The 25952-nt window shown below is 42.9% G+C and overlaps 1 protein-coding gene across 1 annotated transcript; it reads right to left on the reverse strand.

Moving 5' to 3' along the window:
• Window positions 1–2768: 2768 nt before the first annotated feature.
• On the reverse strand, window positions 2769–24245 carry TECTB (tectorin beta). Its single transcript, XM_011927871.1, has 10 exons — window positions 24092–24245; window positions 23180–23370; window positions 21692–21834; window positions 21514–21586; window positions 14395–14498; window positions 14169–14252; window positions 9997–10159; window positions 8379–8451; window positions 5657–5689; window positions 2769–4528 (listed from the first exon to the last, which is right to left on the reverse strand). The coding sequence occupies exons 1-10, from the start codon at window positions 24165–24167 to the stop codon at window positions 4479–4481; spliced, it is 990 nt and encodes a 329-aa protein (XP_011783261.1). The 5' UTR covers window positions 24168–24245; the 3' UTR covers window positions 2769–4478.
• Between the last annotated feature and the right edge of the window lie 1707 nt (window positions 24246–25952).

Consider the following 25952-nt stretch of genomic DNA (forward strand, 5'->3'; position numbering starts at 1 on the left):
CCTCCAGCAAATGCAGGCTTGGAGGAGCTGAAGATGGTGAACTCATTTCATGGGGTGCCAGGGCTGGCCTGTGGCTTTCAGCCCTGTGCAACTGCCCTAGCTGCCAGATATTTACAGCCCATTAACTTGAGAATTTGCAGTGAACCCAATTTTATTCTGCAGGAGGGGAAAGTGGAGAGGATGAAGCCTGTCTTTCCTGTGCAAGGTGCCTGCTCTCTAACCTTTGGTGCTGATTTTCCTTATCAGTTAATCAGCTTGCAAGGAGATAGGAGCCCATATCTGACAGCATCTTGAGAATGTGTTCAGGAAAAAAAGCTCTAAGGCATGAGCAGCCCCTGAAATCCAACAGGGCCGAGACTATTTCAAGCAGCCAGGCCCTCTGCAGTTGTTGAAAAGCCTGGTTCTGAACCCTGAGTTACTGTGAGAGGGGCAGCTCCCAAATGCATAATGCCCTCTTCCCAATGTATGGCCTAATTTCTTTCCTACTCACTGAGCAAAAACTCCTGCAGTCAAGGCTTGAATTTTAAGAAGAATTTCTCAGTCATTTATGAAGACTTTAATTTAAAAAAAGTTCCAGTAGACAAAGACAAACCCATCCATTCCTGCTACGATAGTTTTCCCTTCTACATAATGAATAGGATTCCATGTTGTTTTATTGAGTGGATCTTTTAATAGATTTGCTGAACCACTAATGCATTTATAGTACTTCTTTCTTCATCTCTTGCAACTCCTCACATCCAGATATCTTTCATGTAGTTGCTCCTGAATCTGGCAGAGCAATTTGAGTGAAATATTGTGTTTGAGACCTTTCCTTTTGAACTTCCCATGATTGAAGGAGCGAAAATCAATAAGACCAGAAATAGTTTCTTTCTTGCTGGGTCTCTGAGCTGCCTTTGCTGAGATACTTTTGAGACCTGTATGGGAAATAAACTACTTTTTGGTTTATTGAAGCTTTTGACACCAAATTATATAAAAGATTTGGTGGAATTCTTGCCTTTCTTCAGGAAGAGGGACACAAAAGCACTTTCACTTCCCAAATAATCCAGTCTTCACTGAGCTCCTAAGCATTTCCATGAGCAGTATTGTGCTTCTGCCCAGAGAGGGAAGACTGAATTCTACATCCATCACAGGCTCCGTTTTCTATATGAAAATTTTGTTTTCATTGTGGTAGGCTTCACTCCTCCCCAGAGGCCTTCAGCATTGGGGACTGAAGGCCTTAGACTGATACTTATATGGAGAGAAGGCAGAAGATATTTATGTGGAGAAGAGAGGAAGGCTTTCTCCTGCTACTTTAGCACGGAGACAGTAGGCCAAATTTATCTTCTCATTCCCCATAACTCCTTTTCTTGAGATAATGGCTCTGGATTCCAAACACCTTGCTCAACCATGAAAGAAAACAAGGCCACCTCTACTATGAGGCCTCCTAGAGAGCTAGGATAGTCCTCATCCATCCATCCATCCATCCACTTATCCATCTATCCATCCATCCATCCATTCATCCATCCACCTGTCCACCTATTCATGTGAACATTCTTTAATCCAAGGAGCATTTATTAAGCACTTACTCTGTGCCATTCTGGGGTACTCAAGAGAATATAAACTTTCTCTTGATCTTTAGCTTGCAGTCTAGTTAGGGAGAAGAAAGCATAATTGCATTGCATAAAGCAATATTAAGGACTAATAGAGCTATACACAAAAACATAGCAGTAACTAAGCAATCCATCACTGTGATATTAAAAGAACATTAGAAAATAATATGCAGATGAAGGAATGGGGCCAGGTAAGGCAGTTGCCTATTATTATCATGTCTTTGTATTGTGTGTGTATGTCTTTCTTTCTTCCACCCCTAGCCCATATACTTACATAAGTTATGTTCATGTAATGTAGATTTAGTTCTGCCTTTCTTATCGAACATCATAACAGAAACATTTGGCATCTAGACACTCATACACACAAAAACACACATGTGTGCACACACAGACATCCATATGCACACACATGCACATATATATATGCACACCCTCATATATATACACACACACATGCATACATACACACACATATGTACATGGAGAAGGAGAAAGCGAGAGTGTCTTTATGGATCACAACTAAGAATTTGGATAAGAACACTTTTCTAAATCTATATTCAGTATTTTTCTATGTCAGCTAAGGATACCTAGGGGAGAATTACTGTTCTTCTTTTTCTTAATGTTTCTACTGTGTTTAGAACTAATGAGAATTTACAAGAGATTGTTTTGAGAGTACTTTATCTTATTTTCTCAAAGGAGAAGTTATGAGAGAAGAAGGGTAATCAAACATCATGAGGCTGTTAGTTAATGTCAAGTCAAAACACATCCAGTTGCTGGTGAGAGACATTCGGGCTTTATAGGCAGGGATGACCCAAAGACCTTTTCCCCAAAATGTTAATCAACGTCTTAACCATCCTGGCTAACATGGTGAAACCCTGTCTCTACTAAAAATACAAAAAATTAGCTGGGCGTGGTGGCGGGCGCCTGTAGTCCCAGCTACTCGGGAAGCTGAGGCAGGAGAATGGCATGAACCCAGGAGACAGAGCTTGCAGTGAGCTGAGATCGTGCCACTGCACTCCTGCCTGGGTGACAGAGCGAGACTCTGTCTCAAGAAAAAAAAAAAAAAGTCTGTGGCATACATGCGAGTCTAAGAAGTTCTAGTTGTAGAAACCCCTGGGAGAATTGAGGAATTATCTATCAACGTGATATATTAACACTGTAAACTGTAGTCATAGGTTGTTTATTTTAAGGCATTTTATTTATTCCATAGCACCAGATAGAGATACAAGATCATAAAACACAATGATGAAATACAGCAAAACTAATAGAACATTGGTTTATTCTGACAGCAAAGGATTTGAACATGGCTATGAGTATGCTATTTAAGAGTTTTCTACTAGAACCAATAAAATATGTCTTCTGTTTTTCCTGACTACAAAAAATCTGAATTTACAGAAAGAAGAGATCCTAAACTCGTTGGAACTCCAGCTTAGGGACCAAGTCTAGACTAGATTGAGTCATTTCACTTTAGCCTATTACTCAACAAACATATACTTCATATATCTGGAGATTTCATAACTAGTTTAATTTCTGAGTTCACTAACACAAGTTGTAAAAGAATCATCAAACTGCAGATTGCAAAACTTCTCAAATACATTAAATACAGAGAGACAAACGCATGTGTTGTTTTCAAATTATAAGCCTCCTAATTCTTTACTAAACTGAGAACTTAGAACTCTGCCTTTTCCTATCACAATCCAGCCAATTCTCTACCAGAATTTCAGTTTGTATTTTGTTGACAATGTAAATCATTTTTATGGGCATATTCTGGATCACTGGGGTGGCCAGTTACCAAGATGTGCTACTGCATAAATTCATTGGCCACATTTGCATTTGTGTTTCTGATTTTGTGTTAGCTTCATTCTAATCATCATAAGTGAATGAAACAAAACCAGATGTAAGCTTCGATGTTTAAGTGAAAACTAAATGAGATCAGACCATTTCTTATAAATGAAAACTTTTTAGTAGAGCAAATAGAGAAAAATAGCATTGAGTGTCACAAGGCATTTATTTGTAGGATTGAGTCACCAAATTCACAACACCTGTGTCGTTGGAGTCACTTTATAGTCATGTTTCCAGCGGCGGTTTCACTGGGGCAATGCCATGTTATTAGGTTAAATTAATGTGCGTTGTATTCTTCTTGTGGTTATTCTTTTTGCAAATATTTCTATTTAATTTGTAATTTTATTTTGACTTTAGAAGTATACATCTGCTATAAAAACACAGAGTTTATACCTATATCATGTTTATATATTTAACAAATGGTATAATACATACAAATTAGGTCAGTACTAGGTGTTTTCAAGAATCCATTTCCTTTATATAATTAGGTTTGAGCGAAACTATTGTATTCCACTCTGATTCCCACATCATCTCCCACGTCATCAGTTGAAAGGTTGGAACCCCCTGACTGGGAGCTCAGCTCTGGTCCTTAGGTAGAATGATACTGCCTCAATGACAAAGCCCCTTTTCGGCAAAGTCAGCTATTAATGTGTGTTCTGTATTTAGCATTGACTTTGTAGTTGCACCCTATATTCTCTTCAAAATGCTCAGCGGTACTTGGTTGGATATGCTAACCTCTTAAAGTTAAAATAGCTTTCAAAAGAATTCACTGCAGCCCTGACTTGAGTATGGAGAAAGGAGACTCCTCCCACAGCTTTAGAAGGACTGTGAGATCTAAGGGCCATGGGAAATAACCTAAGTTTTTCTCAGAAAGAAAAAAGCATCACCGATTTCACAGAAATGATTGGAGCGCATATTTGGCAAAGTGCTATTCTCTGCTCCCCAACAATGTGGTCTTCTGTTTGTTCTTTTTGGCAGCACAATAAACGTGTTTGTCATTCACTGAGGATGATTATGGGTGAAGGAGTGGCAGCGCGTGGCTAACTCCTATAATATGGCACAAATCCCCAACATCATGATGAGGTGGTGGAGAACATCTGTGGACCAGAAGGGGAGGGAGATGGCACTCAGAGACAGTTCTGAAAGGGTTAACAAAAGAATTAACTCAACAAGAGTCAACTCAGGGGTCTTCATAAAATTCCATACATTTTAGACAAAGTGGATTTTGTTCATCTCTTGGGGATTCTGTAGCTCACATTTATCAGTTCAAAGAACCTGACAGATAAACCTAGGTTGTGGATCTCTAACAACAATAGAAATCAGTGATGGTACATTTTACTCTAGGGCTTTCACTATAAAACTTAAAAATGATGAGAATCTAGGACTGGAGTTTTAGAAGTTGATTTACATGATTTTCCTGTAATGATGAGAGCAAAATCTGGCTGTGAGATTATGAATAAATGAACTGTCTTACCCCATCTCCTCACGTAGTTGCTTCCTTCGTATTGAGGTGAGATCTTGGGTCTTAGCTGAAATGTTTCTTCCTCTAAGGGGCTTCCCTGGCCACTCTCTAAATCACATCCCCCATCATACCCCAAATACTTTACACATACTAGCAAAGGAAGAGGCTTTGTCTGTCTTGTTCACGGCAGTAGCCACAAGACCAGCTCCTGGTACAGTCATCATGATCATGGCTCACCCTGACTGGATAATTGCTGTTTGGTGGGCATCGTTCAGTGCCCTTAGCTGTAATTAAATATCTGTACCACAGCCATGTAGATAGGGGCAATTATTAGCCCAATTCCACAGAGGAAACTGGGGTATGGAGGGGTGAGGTCATTGCCCAAGGTCACTCAGTTAATGAAAGACTGAGCCGTAACAGGAATCCAAATATTTGTTGAATGAACACATCACTGAAAATCTTGTTCTCCAAATGTTGGAACCCAAGGGAAGCCATCTGGGGATGGCTTTATTGAGACAGGGAAGTGAGGTCCAGTTCTGCTTCATCCAGTTTACCTTCGGTTCCTCCCTCTCTTCAGAGTTCAGGGGCTGGTCAAAGGGAGACCTCTTGATCTCGCCCCCTCTGCCCCACTCGGGTGTGCTTTAAACTATAATTTTCAATCCTTAAAAGTTTTGCTGGGGCCAAAGTTAAGCTTCTCTTAAAATACTCACTGCCTTTTAACAGCACAGCCCCACGAAATCCCAGAAGTGTCTCTTTTCCTTACCTGAGAAGCTATAGAGACTGGAAAATCCCCTGCCTGTAGTGAGTAAAGAGAGAGAATGCAGAAAGTTTAAGAAAAGATCACGGAAAGGAGAAGTCTCAGAGTGATGTTTCTAAAACACAAAAGCTGGCTGGGGGCGGCGGCTCACACCTGTAATCCCAGCACTTTGGGAAGCCAAGGTGGGCAGATCACTTGAGGCTGGGAGTTTAAGACCAGCCTGGGCAACATGATGAAACCCTGTCTCTACCAAAAATACAAAAATGAACCGGGTGTGGTGGCACGTGCTTGTAATCCCAGCTACTCAGGAAGCTGAGTCAGGAGAATTGCTTGAAGCTGAGATCACACCATTGCACTCCAACCTGGGCAACAGAGCGAAACTCAGTCTCAAAAAATAAATAAGTAAATAAATAAATAATAAATAAATAAGTAAAACACAAAACCTGACCACAATCCTCCCCTGATTAAACCATCAGGTGCTCCATTGCCTTTCAGACAGTTTATACTGGGGGTTTACAGAGTTTCATCTCACAACACTTTCTCTCCAAGGCAGGGGTTGGTAAGCTTTCTAAAAAGAACCAGATAGTAAATATTGTCAGCTTTGCAGGCCATACCATCTCTGCTGCCACAAATTCACCCTGTAGTTGCAGTGCGTAGCTGTAGACAGTATCTACGTGAACGAGTGTTGCTGTGTTCTAATAAAACTTTCTTTAAAGGCACTGAAACTTGAATTTCTTATAATTTTTTTTTTTTTTTTGGGACAGAGTTTCACTCTTGTTGCCCAGGCTGGAGTGTAGTAGTGCGATCTCTATTCACTGCAACCTCTGCCTCCCAGGTTCATGTGATTCTCTGGCCTCAGTCTCCCATGTAGCTGGGACTACAGGTGTGCACCACCACCCCTGGCTACTTTTTGTATTTTAGTAGGGACACGGTTTTGCCATGTTGGCCAGGCTGGGTCTCGAACTCCTGACCTCAGGTGATCCGCCTGCCTTGGCCTCCCTAAGTGCTGAGATTACAGGCATGAGCCACCAAGCCTGGCCCTGAATTTCATATAATTTTTACATGTCACGAAATATTGTTTTGATTCTGTTTTTGAACCATATAAAAATGTGAAAACTATTCTTAAATTGCAGGCCACAAAACCAGGTGGCACCTGGGCCTTGGCCCTTGGCCTTAGCTTGGTGACTGTCCTCTAAGATTGAGCCGCTACTGCTTCCTGCCTTCCCACAGGTTTTGCCCACTCTTCATGTCACACTATCCTTCGGGTCTTACTTGGAGATTGTCAGCAGAGCTCTTCTGCAAAGCCCTGCACTAGGTTGAATCCCTTTGCTCTGTTCAGGATGAATATCCCTTATCCAGAATGCTTGGGACCAGAAATGTTTCAGATTTCAGATTTTTTTTTTTTTTTGAATCTTTGCATTATACTGGTTGAGCATCCCTAACTTGAAAACTTTGAATCTGAAATCTAAAATGCTACAATTAGCATTTCCTGTGACCATGACCTTCGAGCATCATGTGGGTGCTCAAAAAGTTTCAGATTTGGGAGCATTCGGATTTTGGATTTTCACATTAGTGATGATCAGCTGTGCAACCATGGCACCAGCCCACCGTCACCCCCTTAACAGTAATTTCTCTTTCCCTTAGTGTCTAACATTTCTCTCCTTGCTAGACAGTAAATCCCTTGAGGACAGGGCTTGCGTGGGTCACATTTATTTCTGAAATCCTAGCACCCTGCCCAGGCCAGACAGTGCTGGATACTTAGTAAAGGTTTTTTGACGTGCACATGACATTCTTACGACATATTATTTCCTTCCTTCCTTCCTTCCCTCCCTCCCTCTTTCTTTCCTTCCTTCCTTCTTTACTTCCTTCCTTCCTTCCTTCTTTTCTTTCCTTTCTTTCTTTCCTTCTTTCTTTTTCCTTTCTCTTTCTTCTTTCTTTCTTCTTTTCTTTTCCTTCCTTCCTTCCTTCCTTCCTTCCTTCCTTCCTTCCTTCCCTCCCTCCCTCTTTCTTTCCTTCCTTCCTTCTTTACTTCCTTCCTTCCTTCCTTCTTTCTTTCTTTTCTTTCTTTCTCTCTTTCTTTCTTTCTTCTTTTTCTTTCTTTCCTCTCTCTGTCATTTTTTCTTTCTTTTCTTTTTTTTGAGACGGAGTTTCATTCTTGCTGCCCAGGCTGGAGTGCAGTGGTGATCTCAGCTCACTGCAACCTCTGCTGCCCAGATTCAAGCGATTCTCCTGCCTCAGCCTCCTGAGTAGTTGGGATTACAGGCATGCCCCAACAAGCCCGGGTAATTTTGTATTTTTAGTAGAGATGGGGTTTCACCATATTGGTCAGGCTGGTCTCGAACTCCTGACCTCAAGTGATCTGCCCACCTCGGCCTCCCAAAGTCCTGGGATTACAGGCGTGAGCCACCATGCCCGGCCCCATGACATCTCATTTTCTATTATTATTGTTCACTGCATGCTCTGTTTGTTTGGAAGCTTAGCACTTCCTCATTCCTTGGGGGTATTTGAATTTAGGGTGCAGATAGAACTTCCAGAGTAGATAACAAACCTCAACTCCTTCGTTTGGCTTGAGCTGTTCCCCACCCCTGGCTAGAAGACTCCAGGAGCAGGCAAAGGTTGTGCCCACAGGCACAACTGGTTTGGCAATTCAGTAAAAATGCTCAAACCGGCTGTGCCTGTGGTTGCAGCCCAGAGTGAACTCAACCGTTTGGAAAACAGAGATGCTTACTCCGCAGGGAGAGCTCCACGACCAGGACTCCCCCAGTCTGGTCTCGCAGGAGGCGCTTCCTTTTATCGCAGGTCTGAAAACCCAGAGAGGCAGAGGGGAGAGAAGCGGGGAAGGTGGGATGACGAGTGAGCAAAGGGGAGAAAAGAGAAAGAAAAGACATTTTAAAAAGGTCACAAGTGGGATGGAGCCACAATTCCCCAGTCAACAGATATGAGTTACTTTTTAAAAAAAGAGAGATACTGTTCATCCCTTCTCCAACTTGAATTCAAAAAGAAAGCTTTACTTTGTTAACTCTTCAAGCCAGAGGGAATCCCGCTGGAAGAGGTCATGGAGTGTGGAAGGGATTGATACCATTTTCTTTGATAAGGCTTTTACTTACTATCACTCTCGCCACTATAATTAGAGAAGCGGGCACTTGCAAATGTATTCTGGTTCATTTTTCGTTTCTTTCTTTTTAAAAATATGGCATCGATACTTATTCTTTTTTTTTTTTTTTTTGGTGAGACGGAGTCTCGCTCTGTCGCCCAGGCTGGAGTGCAGTGGCCGGATCTCAGCTCACTGCAAGCTCCGCCTCCCGGGTTCACGCCATTCTCCTGCCTCAGCCTCCCCAGTAGCTGGGACTACAGACGCCGCCACCTCGCCTGGCTAGTTTTTTGTATTTTTTTAGTAGAGACGGGGTTTCACCGTGTTAGCCAGGATGGTCTCGATCTCCTGACCTCGTGATCCGCCCGCCTCGGCCTCCCAAAGTGCTGGGATTACAGGCTTGAGCCACCGCGCCCGGCCTCGATACTTATTCTTTGATCAACTGTGCAATGGCTTTCCCCTCCTCTCCCTGGCTCTGCACTCTCTGGTTTCTTTCCCTTTTGCTATTTGTGCTCATAAAGAACCATTTTCTGGCCAAATGAATCAATAGCAATAGAGATCATGACCTTATTTTTGTTGGTTACTATAGGCTATGTGGGGAAACACCGAGGTCGCCAGTTGAAAGAGACCAGCAAGGAGAACAGTTTGAGATTTGGCGTGTGTGTGTCTAGTGGTTCTCAGGTTTGAGTGAGCACCAGGATGACTGCTGGCTTGTTAAAGCACAGCCTGTCAGGTCACAATGGTCAAATCAGCCATGACCCAGTGTCGGAATTTTCTACAGCATCTCTCTGACGTCACAGAGGTGAACCCTTGGGCTGTGCAGTCAAGACTAAAAGCACTCACCCTTTGAGTTACGCCCACAGCCTGTCCCTGCCACCTAGACCTTGAATTTCGCTTGCGCTTTTCACTTCTTCAAAGTATTTCCATGTCTGTTATCACTTTCATTTACCGACACTGCTCTCTGATGAGGGAAGGGCCATCATTACTGATCACACTCTACTTAAGGATGAGAAAGCAGGTCCCGGCAGATTAGGTGACGCATGCCAGACCATGCGGGTTGTTGGAGGCAGGGCGGATAGGGTCTGGAGCATCTGCCCCCATGAGCATCTGCCCTTACACCCAGTGCCGTTTCCTCCAGATGCCCTCAGCACACAGCTGCCCTGGCCTGGTTATGATTTCCCCACTTAAACTCCAGCTCCTCCAATTCTGGTGCCCTTTGGGTAACATTTTCCTCCTGGAGAGAAAGACAGCTCACCACTGGGCAGGAGAGTTTCTCACTGTCGCAGATGAACGTCTCACAGTGTAACCACACCTTGGAGAGTTTGGGGATGTTCTGGAACCGGAAGGCATTGAATTGGAAGGTTGCCCTGTGATCTTTCCCATTCTCATGCACGAGGACGGTTTCATCCGTGGGGCAGCTGAGGCAGAAGGGGAAAGAAGAGTGAACTGTCACCTCCCGGAACTCTAGCAAGAGCTGCTGAGCAATTTACACACAAAGCTCCCGAGGTGGTTATATGGCCTCTAACCTTCCCAGGCATTTTGATTAGCAGCACCTCACTTGATCCTCACAACTGTGAGGTCAAGTTGATGAGCTAGGAGGTGGGTATGACAGTCTGCATTCTACAGACAAGGTACGATGGGAGGGGAGTGACTTATAAGAGCCACACTTTTAGTAAGTTGCACCTGTGTCCCAAAGAAAGCAAATCCCTAGGAGGTAAGGCCCTCTGAGGACCGGAATATGTCCAGCCCTTGAGGGATATACAAAGTAAGGACAATGGCACCAGGAGCAGCATTGCCCCTGTTGCCACAGCTGCCTAAGCTCAAGTCACACCCAACACATTTCTGTGTGTGAATTGTGAGGTTTTGCATTGAAAATTTGTATTTATGGTATATTATTTAAATTATATATATCTACATAGTTACCTTTGTAAAAATGTGGTCACGTTTTTAATATAAGTACAGAAATAATGACTGAAGGATACCATCTAAGTGTTAACACAAGCTGATACAAAGTGATAAAATTACAGACATTTTTGGTTTTCTTCTTTGTATTTTTATGTGTTTTTCCAGATTCTCTATAATGAGAATATGATATTTGTATAAAATTCCAAAGTCTCAAAGGTAATAATTCAGTTAAAAAAAATGACACAGATGGACATTTGTTTAAGCTGGTGGTTCTCACTCGGGGGTCCACTTTGTGCCGCAGGGCACATTTGGCACTGTGATTGTCCAGACTGGGGGAAGTGCTGCTGGCATCTAGTGAGTGAGCAGAGACCAGGGCTGCTGCTGAACATCCTACAGTGCACAGCGCAGCCCCCACAATAGAGAATGGTCCCATCCCAAATGTCAAGGTGCCAACATTAAGAAATCTTGGTTTCAGCAAACATACTTTTTCATTTAACGAAGACTGATTACCTAAGTGCCATTCCTTTAACTAGGTGTTGGAAACAGACACAATCATTCTTGGGACTGTACAGAGAAGCCCACACCATCGTGGGGGTTTGTTATCTGCAGGTGACAAGAGGTACCAGTGTCTGTCCCTCTGCAGGAAAAGCTCTATGTATCGAAAGCATCAGACCACTGAACAGCACCACAGCAGGCCCCAGATTAATGCGACACTGAAGCATCTTTCTTCCTGTATTGTAAACTCGGCACACATGCCAGAGAGTGGTCCAGTTACCCCAGGGAACCTTCATGATGTTTTCTACCCCACCCCCATTCCCTCAGAAATAGACAACAGGGGGCCAAGCTAAAGGCAGGAGCTAAGGAAGTCAAGTGTGAGAGTGAGGGAGTGAAGTGAGGGAATGCCGTACCTTTGTATCTGGACCAGGGGTCAGAGCTGGGTCTGCGTGTGGTGGGCTCTGAACAGTGATGAAACTGTGGCATTTTCCAAGTTGTGAAACAATACTTCTGTAGGATCATTTTGTCAATAAACCCGAGATCCTCATATGAACTCAAGATGGGAGTTCTTAAAATAGCTCTTTGCAGCCAGAGTGCCCCAGGCATGGTGTCAGCCAGTGGAAAATAATGTAAGCAGAGCTTTGTCAGGGGGTGGGGAGGAGGCAAAAATAGGCAGGTCTAGATGCCTTGGCACTGCTGCTTCTTGGCACCAGCCGCAGTACCCACACTTCAGTGGCAGCTGCCTCTAGATGGTGGAAGCCCACAGGAGGCTTTTATGCCCTCTCTGCACGAGCCTCCTTTCCCATGTCGGATTGCTCTTTGAGATAAGTGTGCTGCTTTCAGGGCATCCATGTGTACAGGGAAATTCCTGATGATATATCTTCTACCATCTCTCCAGGAACTTTTGTAAACTGGGTTTTTTTCCAAAGGGGCCCAGTGTGAGCAAAAATCATCTGGAGATTGTGGGAGTGGACTTTTCCATTCTCCCCTTTGACACTGAACTTTGTGCATGTATCTCCAACTTTGAGGTGCCATGTCAATTAGGAAGAATGTAGAAATGGATCGGGACGTCTTACATCTGGCTGTGCTGAAATGCAGATTCCCTGGGTTTCCCCAGAGTCCTTCTGATCTGGCAGGTTTACAGTGCACCTGCATATGTCATAGCACTCTAGGCAGTTTGTGTGTACACTAGAGCTTGAGGACAATTGTGCAGACCACCCAAAGCCACAGGCATCCCTTTTTCAGCCATCTTGCACATCTGCCAGATGGGAACAACAGCAACAGCACTAGACCTCCCTGCACAGAGATGATTCCAGGGGTTGCAGAAGCCTTTGCCTAGTGTGACCATTGCCTGAGAGAGGTTCCCAGTGCCTGATAGCAATTTCAGGTCCCTGCAGGTCAATAAGTTATTTCAGAATTCCTGAAGTCATTTAATTGCACCATTGCTAACAGAGGCTAAATGAATTGAGTCACTCAATGGCAGATGTGAAGTAAACACCCAAATTAAGCTGCCATCTCTACAGGAGGCATTGCTGGGCTGCGTAGACGTGCCTCGGCCATCCTGTCCTGTCCAGACCACTCAGGAGGTAACACTGACTGAGTATGAATCCCAGGCCTTCTCCTTACTAGCTCCATATCTTGGGCACATTTCTGGACCTGTGCCTCAGTTTTCTCCTCTATAAAATAATGATTATTATACTATCTACTTTATAGAGGATTTAATTAATGACATTTAGATAAATTAATATTTGTAATACACCTACCTAGAACAATATTTGGTATATTGTAAGAGCTGTATAAGTGTTTGCTAAATAAAAATAAAGGTTCAAAATAGCTCCACTTTAGTTATCTAATTATCTTTATCCTTGACATTAATTTGTCCTTGGCCTGATGAGTTCTGAGAATAACACAGGCACATTGGTCTGTTATGTGCTGTGTTTAGAGAATGTTCTCTTCTTTGTTTACTGCTAATTATGTGCACGATGTCCACATCTTGTGTCTAGCTCTGTCTCTCCTCTGATTTCCAATGGTACAATTCTAAGTACTTCTGGGCAATCATCATTTGAAGCTTAACATGTCTGTTAGTGAGTTCAACGAGAATCCATATTTCCTTATCCAAAAACCTCCTTCTCCAACAGCCAAACCCAAACACTCTTCCTCAGCTTCATAGTCCAGAGATTTAAGAACACAAAGCCATTTTTCCATTACTCCCCATGTTTCTCACACTGTCCTTTCCTCCACCTCCTATCTGATTTGTTCCTACATTGTCTCATTCCTGTAGAAGCATCTCCCTACTTTTTATTACCTTGTTTCATTCACTTGGCTACAACAGCAGTTCATGGCTTATCACTCTTGCACAATAGCTGCCAAGGCCTGTAATCTGGTCTTTCTCCCTTCCATGCATGTTTCTAAACCATCCTGTGTGTGACTTCCGGCATTGCTTTTCTAGGGCGCACTTCTAGTACTACTTTAGTGCTTTACTCCAGATTGTAAAAGCTCCTGGTTATCTACCTAATTAGTAATAACAACAATGATCTTATTTAAAATGGTTGGACTATCTAGCAGGTACCATCGGCTAAGCTTTCGATATGGTTTATTTAATTTAGTCATCATCACCGTGGTTCTGTTGTCAGAATAATTGGACTTGAATTCAGCCTGCTCACTTCCTCTTGCACACATACACACATGCACGCACACACACACACACACATTTACTATGAGACCTTACCCTCTCTTGTGCCTCAGTATCCTCATCTGTAAAATGAGGATGATAGTAAAACTACCTTCCTTGTTGTAAGGCTTAAAGAAGTTGATATAAGGTAAAGCTCTCAGAACAGTATCTAGTCCCTAGAATGCACTATGTCCTGTTTCTTAGTATTTATCCTTTGCCTGGAACCACAGAGGATGTCACTGATGTAACTGCAGCAGGCTTCACCTCTTCCTCCCAAGCTTTGCCGTGCCAGAGCAAAGTAGTCCGATAAATGCCCGGTTCCACTGCTCAGCCCTGTCTCTAGACAGTGTACCTACCCCTTGTTGATCAGCTGCCACTGCAAGGGATACATGAAGTCAGCCGAGGGGGTGGCCCAACAGCTGTTCAAGACCACTTTAAACCTGGAAATAAAACAAAATGGCATCACTTTGAAACAGAAAATCTTATGCCTGCAAACATCTGATGATTAAAAAGTATGTCAGCTAGTCTTTTTTTTTTATTTCTTTGCATTTAAACATATAAACTTGGAGGAAATGTACTTACCTAACGCTTAGCCCTTTGGCTTCTACTCCTGCAAAGAGGTCTGAGCCGATTTCGGATGTCTCCAGGACAAAGGGAGCTTCTTTCTTGGTGGAGAACTTGGCATTCTTTGGAAGGAAATTGACACTGGGTATTATGACCTCTCAGATTGAGCAGCTGGGTCTGCCAGGAGCAGATGAATTGGGATGGGGTGGGGATGAGAATCAACCCAAAGACAGAAGCACGTGAGACCACAGAGCGATCCTCCAAGAGCAGAGAAACTCTATCTTTTAGGATGCTCTGCCGTCTTAGAAGGGATGAGGACGTCATATAATCACGTATTCTAGATTTGCTCATTATGGTGAGGCACACACCGTATGTCTCATTTACGCCAATGAAATTTGACTAATGGAAAGCAAGTGAAATTCAGGGATATTAAGGCACTGTGTTGTACTGAATCGCCCAAGGATGCAGGGACTGAGCCCATACAACACCCCCCTCTGCACTCACTTGTTTCTACTTTTTGCCTGAGCAGATTTCAGCGTGGGTTGGGAAGTGTAGGATCTGATTCCCAGTACAATCATCAACAATAACAATCACAGCCACAATGAATTGATCAGCTACTACGTATTGGGCACTGTTCTGTGTATTGGGATGGACTCTATGTCGGGATTTTGTCAGCGAACAAAGCAAAGGTACCTGCCTCCAATGATCTGGCATATTCTAGCAGGGGAGACAAACAATAAGTAAGTAAATGATATAGTATGGAACTGTAGACCATAGGACATTATCTAGAAAAGCTGTAAAATATGCAGAACAGGATAAGGAAGATCAGGAGTGTGAGGAAGGGCAGGTTGCAGTTTTAAATACAGTGGGTGGGGAGGCCTCACTGAGGATGTGACATTTGAGCAAGATTTGGAGGAAGTGAGGATCGGGGCCATGTGGCCATCCATGGAAGAATGCTTGAGTCAGGACAAAGGCCCTGGGGCAGGAGTGTGGCTGGCAGCACAGCAAGGAGGCCAGTGTGGCTGGAGTAAGTGAGTGAGTCAGGAGGGTGGAGAGTGGGGAGCGGGGCTTGGGTGAGGTTAGAGAAGTTATGGGGACTGAGCCAGAAGACTGGGGCTGGCTGGGCACTGTGGCTCACACTTGTAGTCCCAGCACTTTGGAAGGCCGAGGCAAGCAGATCACTTGAGGCCACAAGTTCGAGACTAGCCTGGCCAACATGACAAAACCCCGTCCCTATTAAAAATACAAAAATTAACTGGGTGTGGTGGCAGGCATCTGTAGTCCCTGTAGTCCCAGCTACTCTGGAGGTTGAGGCAGGAAGATCTCCTGAACCTGGGAGGTGGAGGTTGCCGTGAGCCAAGATTGCACCATTGTACTCCAGCCTGGGTGACAGAGTGAGACTCTAAAAAAAAACACCTTAAAAAACTAAACACTGGATCTTACACTCTGAGTGCAGTGGGGCAATAAGGAGTCAATACCATGATTTGAGCAGAGGAACAGCAGGTGCTGATTACTGGCCTGGCATATGTGATATTTGCCTACCATTCTCATCAAGGCATGCTGGGTGAGCTGTTAGGAGTAACGTAGTGTTTCTGTTTGACTTACTCAAAGGAGGCTGATTTCTCCATTCTCTTAGTCTTGAGTTCAGTCAACTCTAGTAACAATCTTGAACTGCTCTGTGGATTAGCTTTCAGAGACAAAAGCATTACCATAGAAGGGCAGGGATGCTGGTCTAATCTGAGCTCCCACTGCTAACTTAGGACACACTATAGGCAAGTCAGCCTTTCAGGCCTCAGTTTCTTCCTATGCAAAATGGGCATAACCTTTGTGACTTTATGTAATAGAGGAATAAAGCTTAGACCAGGTTACTGTTTGAAAGATCGAGTTTCATAGACCTGGAGATTTGCAGAACTGCAATAGGTAGACAGTGGCAGGAGGAATGGATTTCAGCAAGGTTGTTTAGTTTAAATGGACTTTATAGTATTCCATGGTGTATACATACCACATTTTCTTTATCCAGTCTATCATTGATGGGCATTTGGGTTGATTCCATGGCTTTGCTGTTGTGAATAGTGTTGCAATGAACATATGCAGGCATGTATCTTTGTAATAGAATGATTAATATTCCTTTGGGTTGCATGTATCTTTGTAATAGAATGATTTATATTCCTTTGGGTATATACCCAGTAAAGGGATTACTGGGTCAAATGGTCTTTCTTGTCCTTTGCAAAGACATGGATGGAGTTGGAAGCCATTATCCTCAGCAAACTAACACAGGAACAGTGCATGTTCTCACTTATAAGTGGGAGCTGAACAATGAGAACACATGGACAAAGGCAGGGGAACAACACACACTGGGGCCTGTTGGCAGGTAGGGTTGCGGGAGGGAGAGCATTTGGAAAAATAGCTAATGCATGCTGGGCTCAGTGCCTTGGTGATGGATTGATAGGTGCAGCAAATCACCATGACACACGTTTACCAATGTAACAAACCTGCACATGTACCCCTAAACTTAAAAATAACAAATAAAAAAAAAAAAAACAAGATAAAGTGGACTTCACCCCTCACATGTCAAACACACAGAGACTTTGCTGAGAGGACTCAGAATCTCTTTCGTTTCCTAGTGCTTCTGACATTATTTTACTGATGGCAAGTCCAGCAAGGGCTCCCTGACTCAGTCACCTAGAAGTCAGTTGCTTCCTCCCATTTGTCAGCCCCTGCACCATTTAAATGGCTGCAATAATGGGATAATAATGTTTTTAATCATAAGGGATCTACTGGCTTAATATGCAGGTTGAAGTGGCAGATTTACAGTGGTTTTTAATGTTCCTTGTTACGTTCTGAGATTTGTCATATTTTGAGAGGCCATTTTCAAATATGGGAACTTACCTGGGGACCCGATGTAGTCCCCAAGCCTGTCAGAGGTATTACTCCCAACTCTTTCTGCCAGGGACCAGCCAGCAGAATGTTAGAATATTGGAATGATACCTCTCCTCATGGAAGAACCTGCCTGATTCTGTTACAAAGTGAAGAACAGAGCTGGCACCATTAATTCAATTTCTGAAACAGAACACTAATGATTGAGTTCTCTATATTCTCATCCAGCAGCTCAGGCAATGCTTGGAATAATTTTTCCCCACCTTCTCTATAATGTGAAAATTAGAAACCTATTCCAGATCCAGTAACCTCCCTTTATCCACAGGAGATATGTTTCAAGATCCCCAGTGGATGCCTGAAACTGCAGAGAGTACCAAACCGTATATATATTACTTTTTTGTTTGATCTGATAACATAGATGGCTACTGAGTGACTGACAGATAGGTGGTGTCTACAGTGTGGATATTCTAGACAAAGGGATGATTTACATCCCAGGAAATACAGAGCGAGTGGTGCAAGATTTCATCATGCTACTCAGAACAGGTGTGCAATTTAAAACCTAAGAGTTGTTTATTTCTGGAATTTTCCATTTAATATTTTTGGACCACAGTTGACCACGGGTAAGTGAAACCATGAAAAGCAAAACTGTGGGTAAGAGGGGACTACTTTACCGAATGGTTGAGTCACAACTAGCCGGTGTCACAAGTTAAGGATGAGTACACCTGGCTTAACAATAGTTCATGTGGAAAAATCTTGGAGTTGCTTTTGCTTATAAGCTCCATGTGAAATAGTGGTGAAAAAAAACTGCCCTAAAGTTATTTTCCTAGGACACATTCCTGGAATCTTCCAAAACCTAGAAGGTCCCCTCTGACCCTTGATGGCCTGCACGGGTCTGATAAAGTCTAGAATATAACACTTCAACTCTGGGCTTCATTTTTTAATAGAGGTACTGAGCAACTGGATCATATTCAGAGAATACTGACTAGGATAGTGAATGAACCACCAACAGAGACAAGAGGTTTAGCTTGGAGAAGGTGGAGATATTTGGAGGACTGTCAGCCACATAATTATATGATATTATTTCAGAAGACAGAACCGGGACACATGTGCGAGAGTTCAGGGTGTCAGATATCAGAGCTGATCTAAAATGGGAAGGCCCAAATATCATTGTCTTTGGAAGAGGCGGGGAGGCCACCCCACAGCAATCTTGCAAAAGGGTTTTGGGCTTTGGGTGGAAAGCCAAGGTTCATCACCTAGGAGGTTTGTTTTGACTCTTGGAGTCTATGATTTTGGCCTCTATTGCTTGCATTTTTTCCATCTTAAGCTTTTTCATTTCTCTGTCTCTAAGAGGAATGATCAGTACTGTTTTGACTGAATAAAAGTCAATATAATCCCACACTGACATCGATGTTCAGCCTTATAAAGGTAACAATGCTAGAAGCCCTCAGAGTTTCCACTTTAAATAGAGTCAAAGTCTACAGTGATGAGAAGGGCTACTTTCTTGGGCACTTAACGTGTGCCAGGCACTGTGCTAAGTGCTTCTGAAAGATTATTTCATTTAATCCTATAACAAACCTATAGGTTAAGTGCTATTATCCCTGTTTAACAAATGCAGAGATAGAAGCCCAGAGAGGTTAACTCACTTGCCCAAAGTCACACAACTAGTAAATGATGGAACAAGGCTTCAAACTAGTGGTCTGTTGAGAAGGCCCATTTTCTTAACCACAGCACGAGGGTGTTTCCGCAAGCCAACTACCTTCCTTTATTTTGTATTGAGGGTCAAAATAACCTTTCACTAGGAATACCAACCATGGGATATTGTCAAGAGTGAGTGGGAGGGGGATGGAGAGAAAAGAAAGACGAAGCCTGCTGAGTAGAACTGGTGCTTTTAGAGCTCAGCATTTGAAGCTCTCAGGATCCTAAGCAATTAGCAGTGCATTGATTCCATTGTGTTATCTAGGGCACAGCTCTCTTTCTGGTAATTTGATGGAAATATATGCAGGGAGCAGTTGTTGCTTCAGAAACACATAAGAATTCTCTGAAAGCGGAAGAAGGGAGGAGAAAAAAATACCAACCACATGGGTCAGGCATAGGGAACTGAGCCCATGGCGGGAATATTAATCAGTACGGAAGTGTCAGGACAGCACACTCCCTTCTTTGCTGAGGCCTCTTTGTCCTAGAAGGGTCTTGGTGGGCCTCAGGGGAGGCTTGACCCTTAATTTTATACTTGTTGAAGGGGGTGTCCTGTTATCTGTCTATCCAGCCCAGAGGATGGCCTGGAGGATGCTGAGGACATGTCTCTTATTATTATTATTTTTAAAAGAAAATAAGCTCATTCCAGTTCTAAGACTTGATGTTTTGTGTATGCCTGAAGCTCAGCTCTACAAGGCTGATGGTGGGCGATGATTTTTGACAATCCTGGTGTCTCCATGTTGCCTACTGCTGTAAAACCTTCATGGGATCATATCTATAATTTTGTCCGGTTAAAACAACAATTATTCACTTCCAGACAGGGACTCAATAGCAAAGGCAGCCTGTCATCAGGGAGTCCCCTGAGACTGTTGTCAGTGCGTGGAAGCCTATTTTCCTCTCTGGATGGCTTTCATCAGTGACTGTAGCGGTTTCACCACCTTATCATCACCCTGGTGGCCCATGCTGTATTTAGCCCCCGATTATAGGTCAAGGGCTGTATGGATTCTTTTTCTCAGTACTTAACCGCTAGTGGTATGTGGCTAGGGACAGATCTAGATTTTGTGGGATCTTGAAACTTTTACAATGTGGAGAGCCCTCTTTAATGAAAAGAATCACATTTTTGAATACAGAATTAGACACAAGGCCTTCAAAGGGCCTTGAAATGAGTTTCATTCCCTTTGCAGTAAGCAAAGTGACCATATCTAGGAGATCTGTGTTCAAGACTGGCCACTGCTCTGAACTACCTGTGGGCTCTCAGGCTAATCCTTCCTCTCTCTGGGCTTCTGGTCCTCATCTGTGAAACAGACTAGGTTATTCTAGGATCCCTTACAGCTCTCGCCTTCTGAGTTCAGCAGGGCTAATAGCTTCCAGGCAGCAGGTTAAGCAAGTTTAAAGAGTTGGAAGTTAATGGAGTTACAGGTAGTATGATATTTCTCCTCTGAGAAGTGAATGGGTTGGACATGAAGCCCTTCCAAGGAGGTCCTCTAGCTCTAATGTTCTATGCAAAGGTTTATATTTCTGCCCACATCTTCCTTTAGTCTGCTGGGACAGTGTCTCTGTGTGCATGTGTCCTCAGTGCAATCTGCAGGTTTGAAGAAACAAAGCACCCCTTCTAAAGAGGAGGGCAGCTGGGCAAGTGGCCACTGCATATTTAGTTTCTCTGGAGCACTCTATTTTGAGAGAGACCAAAGTGTGCCTTTAACTTCTATGTCAACATAGGCAGCCTGCCTAAATTAAGCAAGGAGGAAACGCTACTTGAAAGGTTTCAGAGACAAAAGAATTAGGCAGCGGAGGCCGACCCCAATCCTTCTCTTTAGCCCTGTCCCAGTCAGGAACCTCAATACCTTGTGCCAAAAATTTTAAGAGCTAGATCTGAAATATAAATCTCTGGAGTGGGTTGTAGTGAAAACTAATCTTGACCAAGAATCAGACATTGGCTGTCTTATTGTCTGTTGACCTTGCCTTAGTTTTCTCATCTGTGAGATGGGAAGGTTGGTCTTACATCTTTGCAGAAGGTTGGTGTTTTTATTTATTTATTTATTTTTTGACGCAGAGTTTCACTCTTGTTTCTCAGGCTGGAGTGCTGTGGTGCGATCTCAGCTCACTGCAACCTCCACCTCCCGGATTCAAGCAATTCTCCTGCCACAGGCTCCCGAGTAGCTGGGACTACAGGCGCGTGCCACCACACCTGGCTAATTTTTGTATTTTTAGTAGAGATGAGATTCCACCATGTTAGACAGGCTGGTCTTGATCTCCTGACCTCAAATGATCCGCCTGCCTTAGCCTCCTAAAGTGCTGGGATTACAGGCATGAGCTACTGTGCCTGGCCGGAAGGTTGGTCTTATAGCTTATATCTTATACCTCAGCTCTTCTATCCAGTCTATGAATCTGACTTTCTGTGACACTTAGTTTTTAAAGAAGTTTAAAGCTAAACCAAAGCTTATGTTTCAACTTGAATTTAAGAATGGGGCTCTGCACAGAGCTTGAGGAAGACTGAATACCGAGGAAGCATCCCACCATCTCCTAGAAAGGCCACAGGGAAGTAATGGGAACCTGGAGGCTACTTACAGTGTAGAAGTTGAGAGACAATTGGCTTTCAAATGTGCCCATGCTCCCGTTCTTCACATGAACAGTGGCCACTCTGAAAAGGGGAGAGAATTTTGCATAAGGACTGAAACACACTGATTGATAGGACCTGCAGCACACACATGAGGCAGCCAGCCCTTCACGCCACACAGCAACTTACCTCTGGTCAAAGGCAGCCTGGTTCACCAAGTAGGTGGAATGGTAGGTGCAGGAGAAGGAGTAGTTGACAGGCTGGTTTTTTACAATCACTGTGCTGTCATTGGAAATGATGTGATTGTAGAAGTGATAGATAGGTGGCTTGTACTGGACAAAGAAAGGAGACAGTCAGGATGAATCTGTGTCCCCGTGATGGGAATGAGGGTTCTGGGAAAAGTGCGGGAAGATGGCTCAGAAACAAGTCCAGTGGGGAGACAGGAATGTCTGTCACTGACAGTGGCATCAGCTCTTCTTGTCTGTGAGTAAACTGATAATTTTGTAAAGGGTTCCTTAGTTTATTCAACTGAGAGTATTTAAAAACAATCTAGTTTGATGTTGTATGCTTTAACATCTCCGTGTACCCATTGGGCTTCTGACCAAAAAGAACTGGCTCAAGAATCTCTATTTCCCAAGGTCAACTCTTCATCCATTTCTCCTGTCCAAGTATCCTAAATGAATGTTTCACCCATCTCCAATTTCTAGAATGTTCCCTTCTGGTTCTTTGCTCTTTCCTTCTTCTGACTATAAGCACGATTTCTGAGACTCTTTCCTCTGACTTGTTGGGCTCTAAAATCACAGAATATTAGAGCTAGAGGGGATCTTGAACATCCACTTGAAAAGTGACCGACCTGAGACCACACAGATGATTTGTAGTTCACCAGGATATACTCAAAGACATGGCGTCTTGTTAATCATGCTCATGACTCTTCCCATTAAATCACTGAATCCTTGTGAAGCCTTCAGAAAGAGGAGCTGGCCCTGGAAGCTCTTTGCTCTCATGCTCCGAGATGGACAGATACACAGCCTTCTGGCAGGTAGGGCAGTAGGAATGCTAGACCTTGGTGGGGAGGTTAGGACACCTAGCCTCCTTTCGTGATTCCACTCCTACAGGCTCTGTGGCCCTGAACGAGTGACTTTATTGGGGAGTCTCAGATTTCTCATCTGTCATATGATACTTGTTAAGAGGGCGTCTGTTTCCTAATAATTATCTTATGATACCCCATCCTGGGCACTTCACAAGACCAAGTTAGAAGTTGTGTTATACATTGGTCACTCCCTAAACTGCCGTTCCAAAGGCTCTTTATCACCACTTTAAAGTCTCAGGCAGAGAATGGCTCATCCATTCACCCATCTGATCCAGGAAGGATGGCAGCTTGTGAGCACAGGCTCAGAACTTGAAAGTGGGAAATGTACTTTGTTCTACTAGAAGATAGCTTCACTGCTTTTGGCAACAAATTAGGAGGATAAGGGTCAAGCCAAAAGAGTAATCTAAACTAGGCAGAAGATAAGATGTTAAATAACACTCACATTCCAGGATATTTGGGAATCAGGATTGACCTTGAAAAGGAAGTGGGTACATTCTGAATCCTTTCAAGGACGGATGGTGGACATTTCATTCTTGGGTCCAGTTGCCTTACCTTAAACAACTCTGCACAGTGTGGCCTGGTCTTACCTCAGACTGGGTTCCGCAATAGGACTTGTTTTTAGGTGATAAATCTGGGATCACAAATTGGTAGTAACCTCCTTCGTGGACCCCGTTGTAACACAGCCCTCCGAGGGCCAGCTGATGAACTTCCCATCCATAGGGACACTCGGGGATTTTGGTGATGATGGTTTTGGGATAACAAAACACAAGAATGACATCTAGAAAGAGCACACATATAGTTTAAAATCAGTTGTGGTAATCATGCTAACTTACATAAAGAACAGTGGGTTCCAGCTACACCTGAGCATGCAAAAGCAGTTGGTTAAAAACACCTTCCCTGCTATTCTTCACCAGCTGTGACGAACGTTTTCCCCAAACTTCAGTCATTGGAGAGTCCTACAGTTTCTGCTGCATTTATTTAATGACTGCACCTCATTTAACATGGAATTAAAATTAGTCCATTTGGAACTTTAAAGAATATATCTGTGAAACCACAGATAGGATGTCTTAGACATATATAAATATATATTAAAATCTCCATCACAATGAGCACATAACTTAAACATTTTAAATGTCAATTTCATGCATAATATTGTGAAACACTGATTTAGGGCACAGGATAGAAATTCCGTAGTTGAATGGAAAAACAAGTGGAGATGTTTTTACATATATATATATATGTAATGGGATGTGGGGAGAGAGCGTGCAAGCAAGAGAGTGAAATAGAGCAAGCATTCTCTAATTTAAAAAATGTCTGAGTTTATCCAATACATTTTTGCTCCATTTGGGAAAAGTCTGATTGATATTGGTGGGGGAGACTTAAGTATTTCTCTACTTGGCTCCGTCATTGCATTTTTATAACAAGTTAAGCATAGAAGTGCTGAGCATTGTAAAAGGAAATTTTTCTTCCCAGGAAAATGGACTGTGGCGAGGACATACCTGCTTTATTTGGAGCGCATGATTTCGCAGAAGCTTCTGCAAAGATGGCCAACAGGACAAAGGCCTTCATCACCATTGCTTCTCAGAACTTGGCCTTTGCCAGGTGTCCAAACTAAGCTGGCCAAATTTTACGGTCCTTCCAGGGCCTGAGCCTCGATCATTCTAAGTCAGAAACATGAATGAAAAGTTAAAATCAAGGGAAGAACAAAGCCACACATATAGTCCTGGGGAAATTTTCAAGAGAGATCAACGATGTTGTGTCACTTCTAATTGTTTCTTGTTAGCACTGAGAGGCAAAAAGTGGAGCTCGTACCGTTGGAAGAGTCAGTGACACATGGAGTTGTTCATGTTCCCGACTGTTTCATTCTCTCCGGACTGTGGAGGCTGCCTGCTGGATGCTGCCCAAATCTGCTGCCCCAGTCCTAGTTTGACTTTATATAGCCTGAGGATGTAAAAGAAACTGGCTCCAGATAAGTCACAATGAGCATGCATTATCCACTGTGTGGGGAATAAAAGGGGGGCCTGCAGAGTAATCCGATGGGAAGCTCAGTTACTTGAGTCTAATTTCTTTTGCTTTACAGAGTTGGAAAAACTTTTTTTTTTAACTGCTGCAACCAAGATTGGGAGGAAAAGTTGATTTTTTCCCCCTTTGTACACAAAATAACTCTGAATGGAGGCAAACTACTTCTGTACAATTCCAGGTGACAATTTTAATTCTTTTGTCTTGCTTTCTTTGCTTTATTTCCTGCTTTCTTATTTTTGTATGTAGGTGAACTAAACTTTGAACTTAAGAAAATTCAGGTTTAACATTGTTGCACCTGATAACTATATATATATATATATATATATGTATGTGTGTGTGTGTTTGTGTGTGACCATAAACATTAAAGGATTTTTCCCTTTAATTAAAAAAAAAAAAACTCTAGTGTCTTGAACTTCATCCTGAAGAACAACTTTTAATTGTACACCCTTGAGATTTCGAAAGCTTTATTAGTCTCCCAGAGCAATGACATTGGAAGAAGAAACTTAGAAAGCCTCTCTTATAATTCAATCCTTAGTCACCCGACAAGATCCCACTGAAAACAACAGGTAACGTGCTACTCCCATGAAGGTTCCAGATATATTATTGATACTGCACGTCATTTAATGTTTCAAAACATTGGGAGGTGTCTTATAAGCAACATGCATACGTAATACGGTACAGTTTCCTTATTTCCTCAAAATCTATTGTTAAATTGATGGGATGTTTTATAATGATAGTGTCAAAGAATGAGGGAAATAGCCATGTGGCAAGCCATTAAAAGTTTCTGTAACTCTGTTTCCTTCTGTGTAAAATGGTGGCTGTGGTTCTGGGCTGAACTTCCAGAGTAGGAAAGCAATGATATGAAGGCTCTTGTAAACTGTAAGTAGTAGATAAATAAGTAGATTACATGAAAAGACAACTAACAATTTCCGGTAACATGTATGTGCCCCATGAATTACTTTTCCTTTCCTTAGATGCACCACAAAGTGACTCATTGTAGATTTATGATTCATGTAACAGGAGACATATCTGTATTGTAAAACACATATGCAAAATACTTTATGGGTGATGAACAAATGAGCTGAAAGGGAGAAGAGAAAGAATGTAGTTAAAAAATTATTTAAACAGTAGGATCAAGTTTATTGTGGCCTGGAAACATTAGCATATTTCTTTTTTATTATTATTTTACTTCAAGTTGTGGGATACATGTGCAGAAGGTGCGGGTTTGTTACATAGGTATACACGTGCCATGTGGTTGCTGCACCCATCAACCGGTCATCTACATTAGGTATTTCTCCTAATGCTCTCCCTCCCCTAGCCCCCCACCCACCGGTAGGC

Source organism: Colobus angolensis, unplaced genomic scaffold (assembly GCF_000951035.1).
Source record: "Colobus angolensis palliatus isolate OR3802 unplaced genomic scaffold, Cang.pa_1.0 Scaffold75, whole genome shotgun sequence".
In the NCBI taxonomy this organism is placed as follows: Eukaryota; Metazoa; Chordata; class Mammalia; order Primates; family Cercopithecidae; genus Colobus; species Colobus angolensis.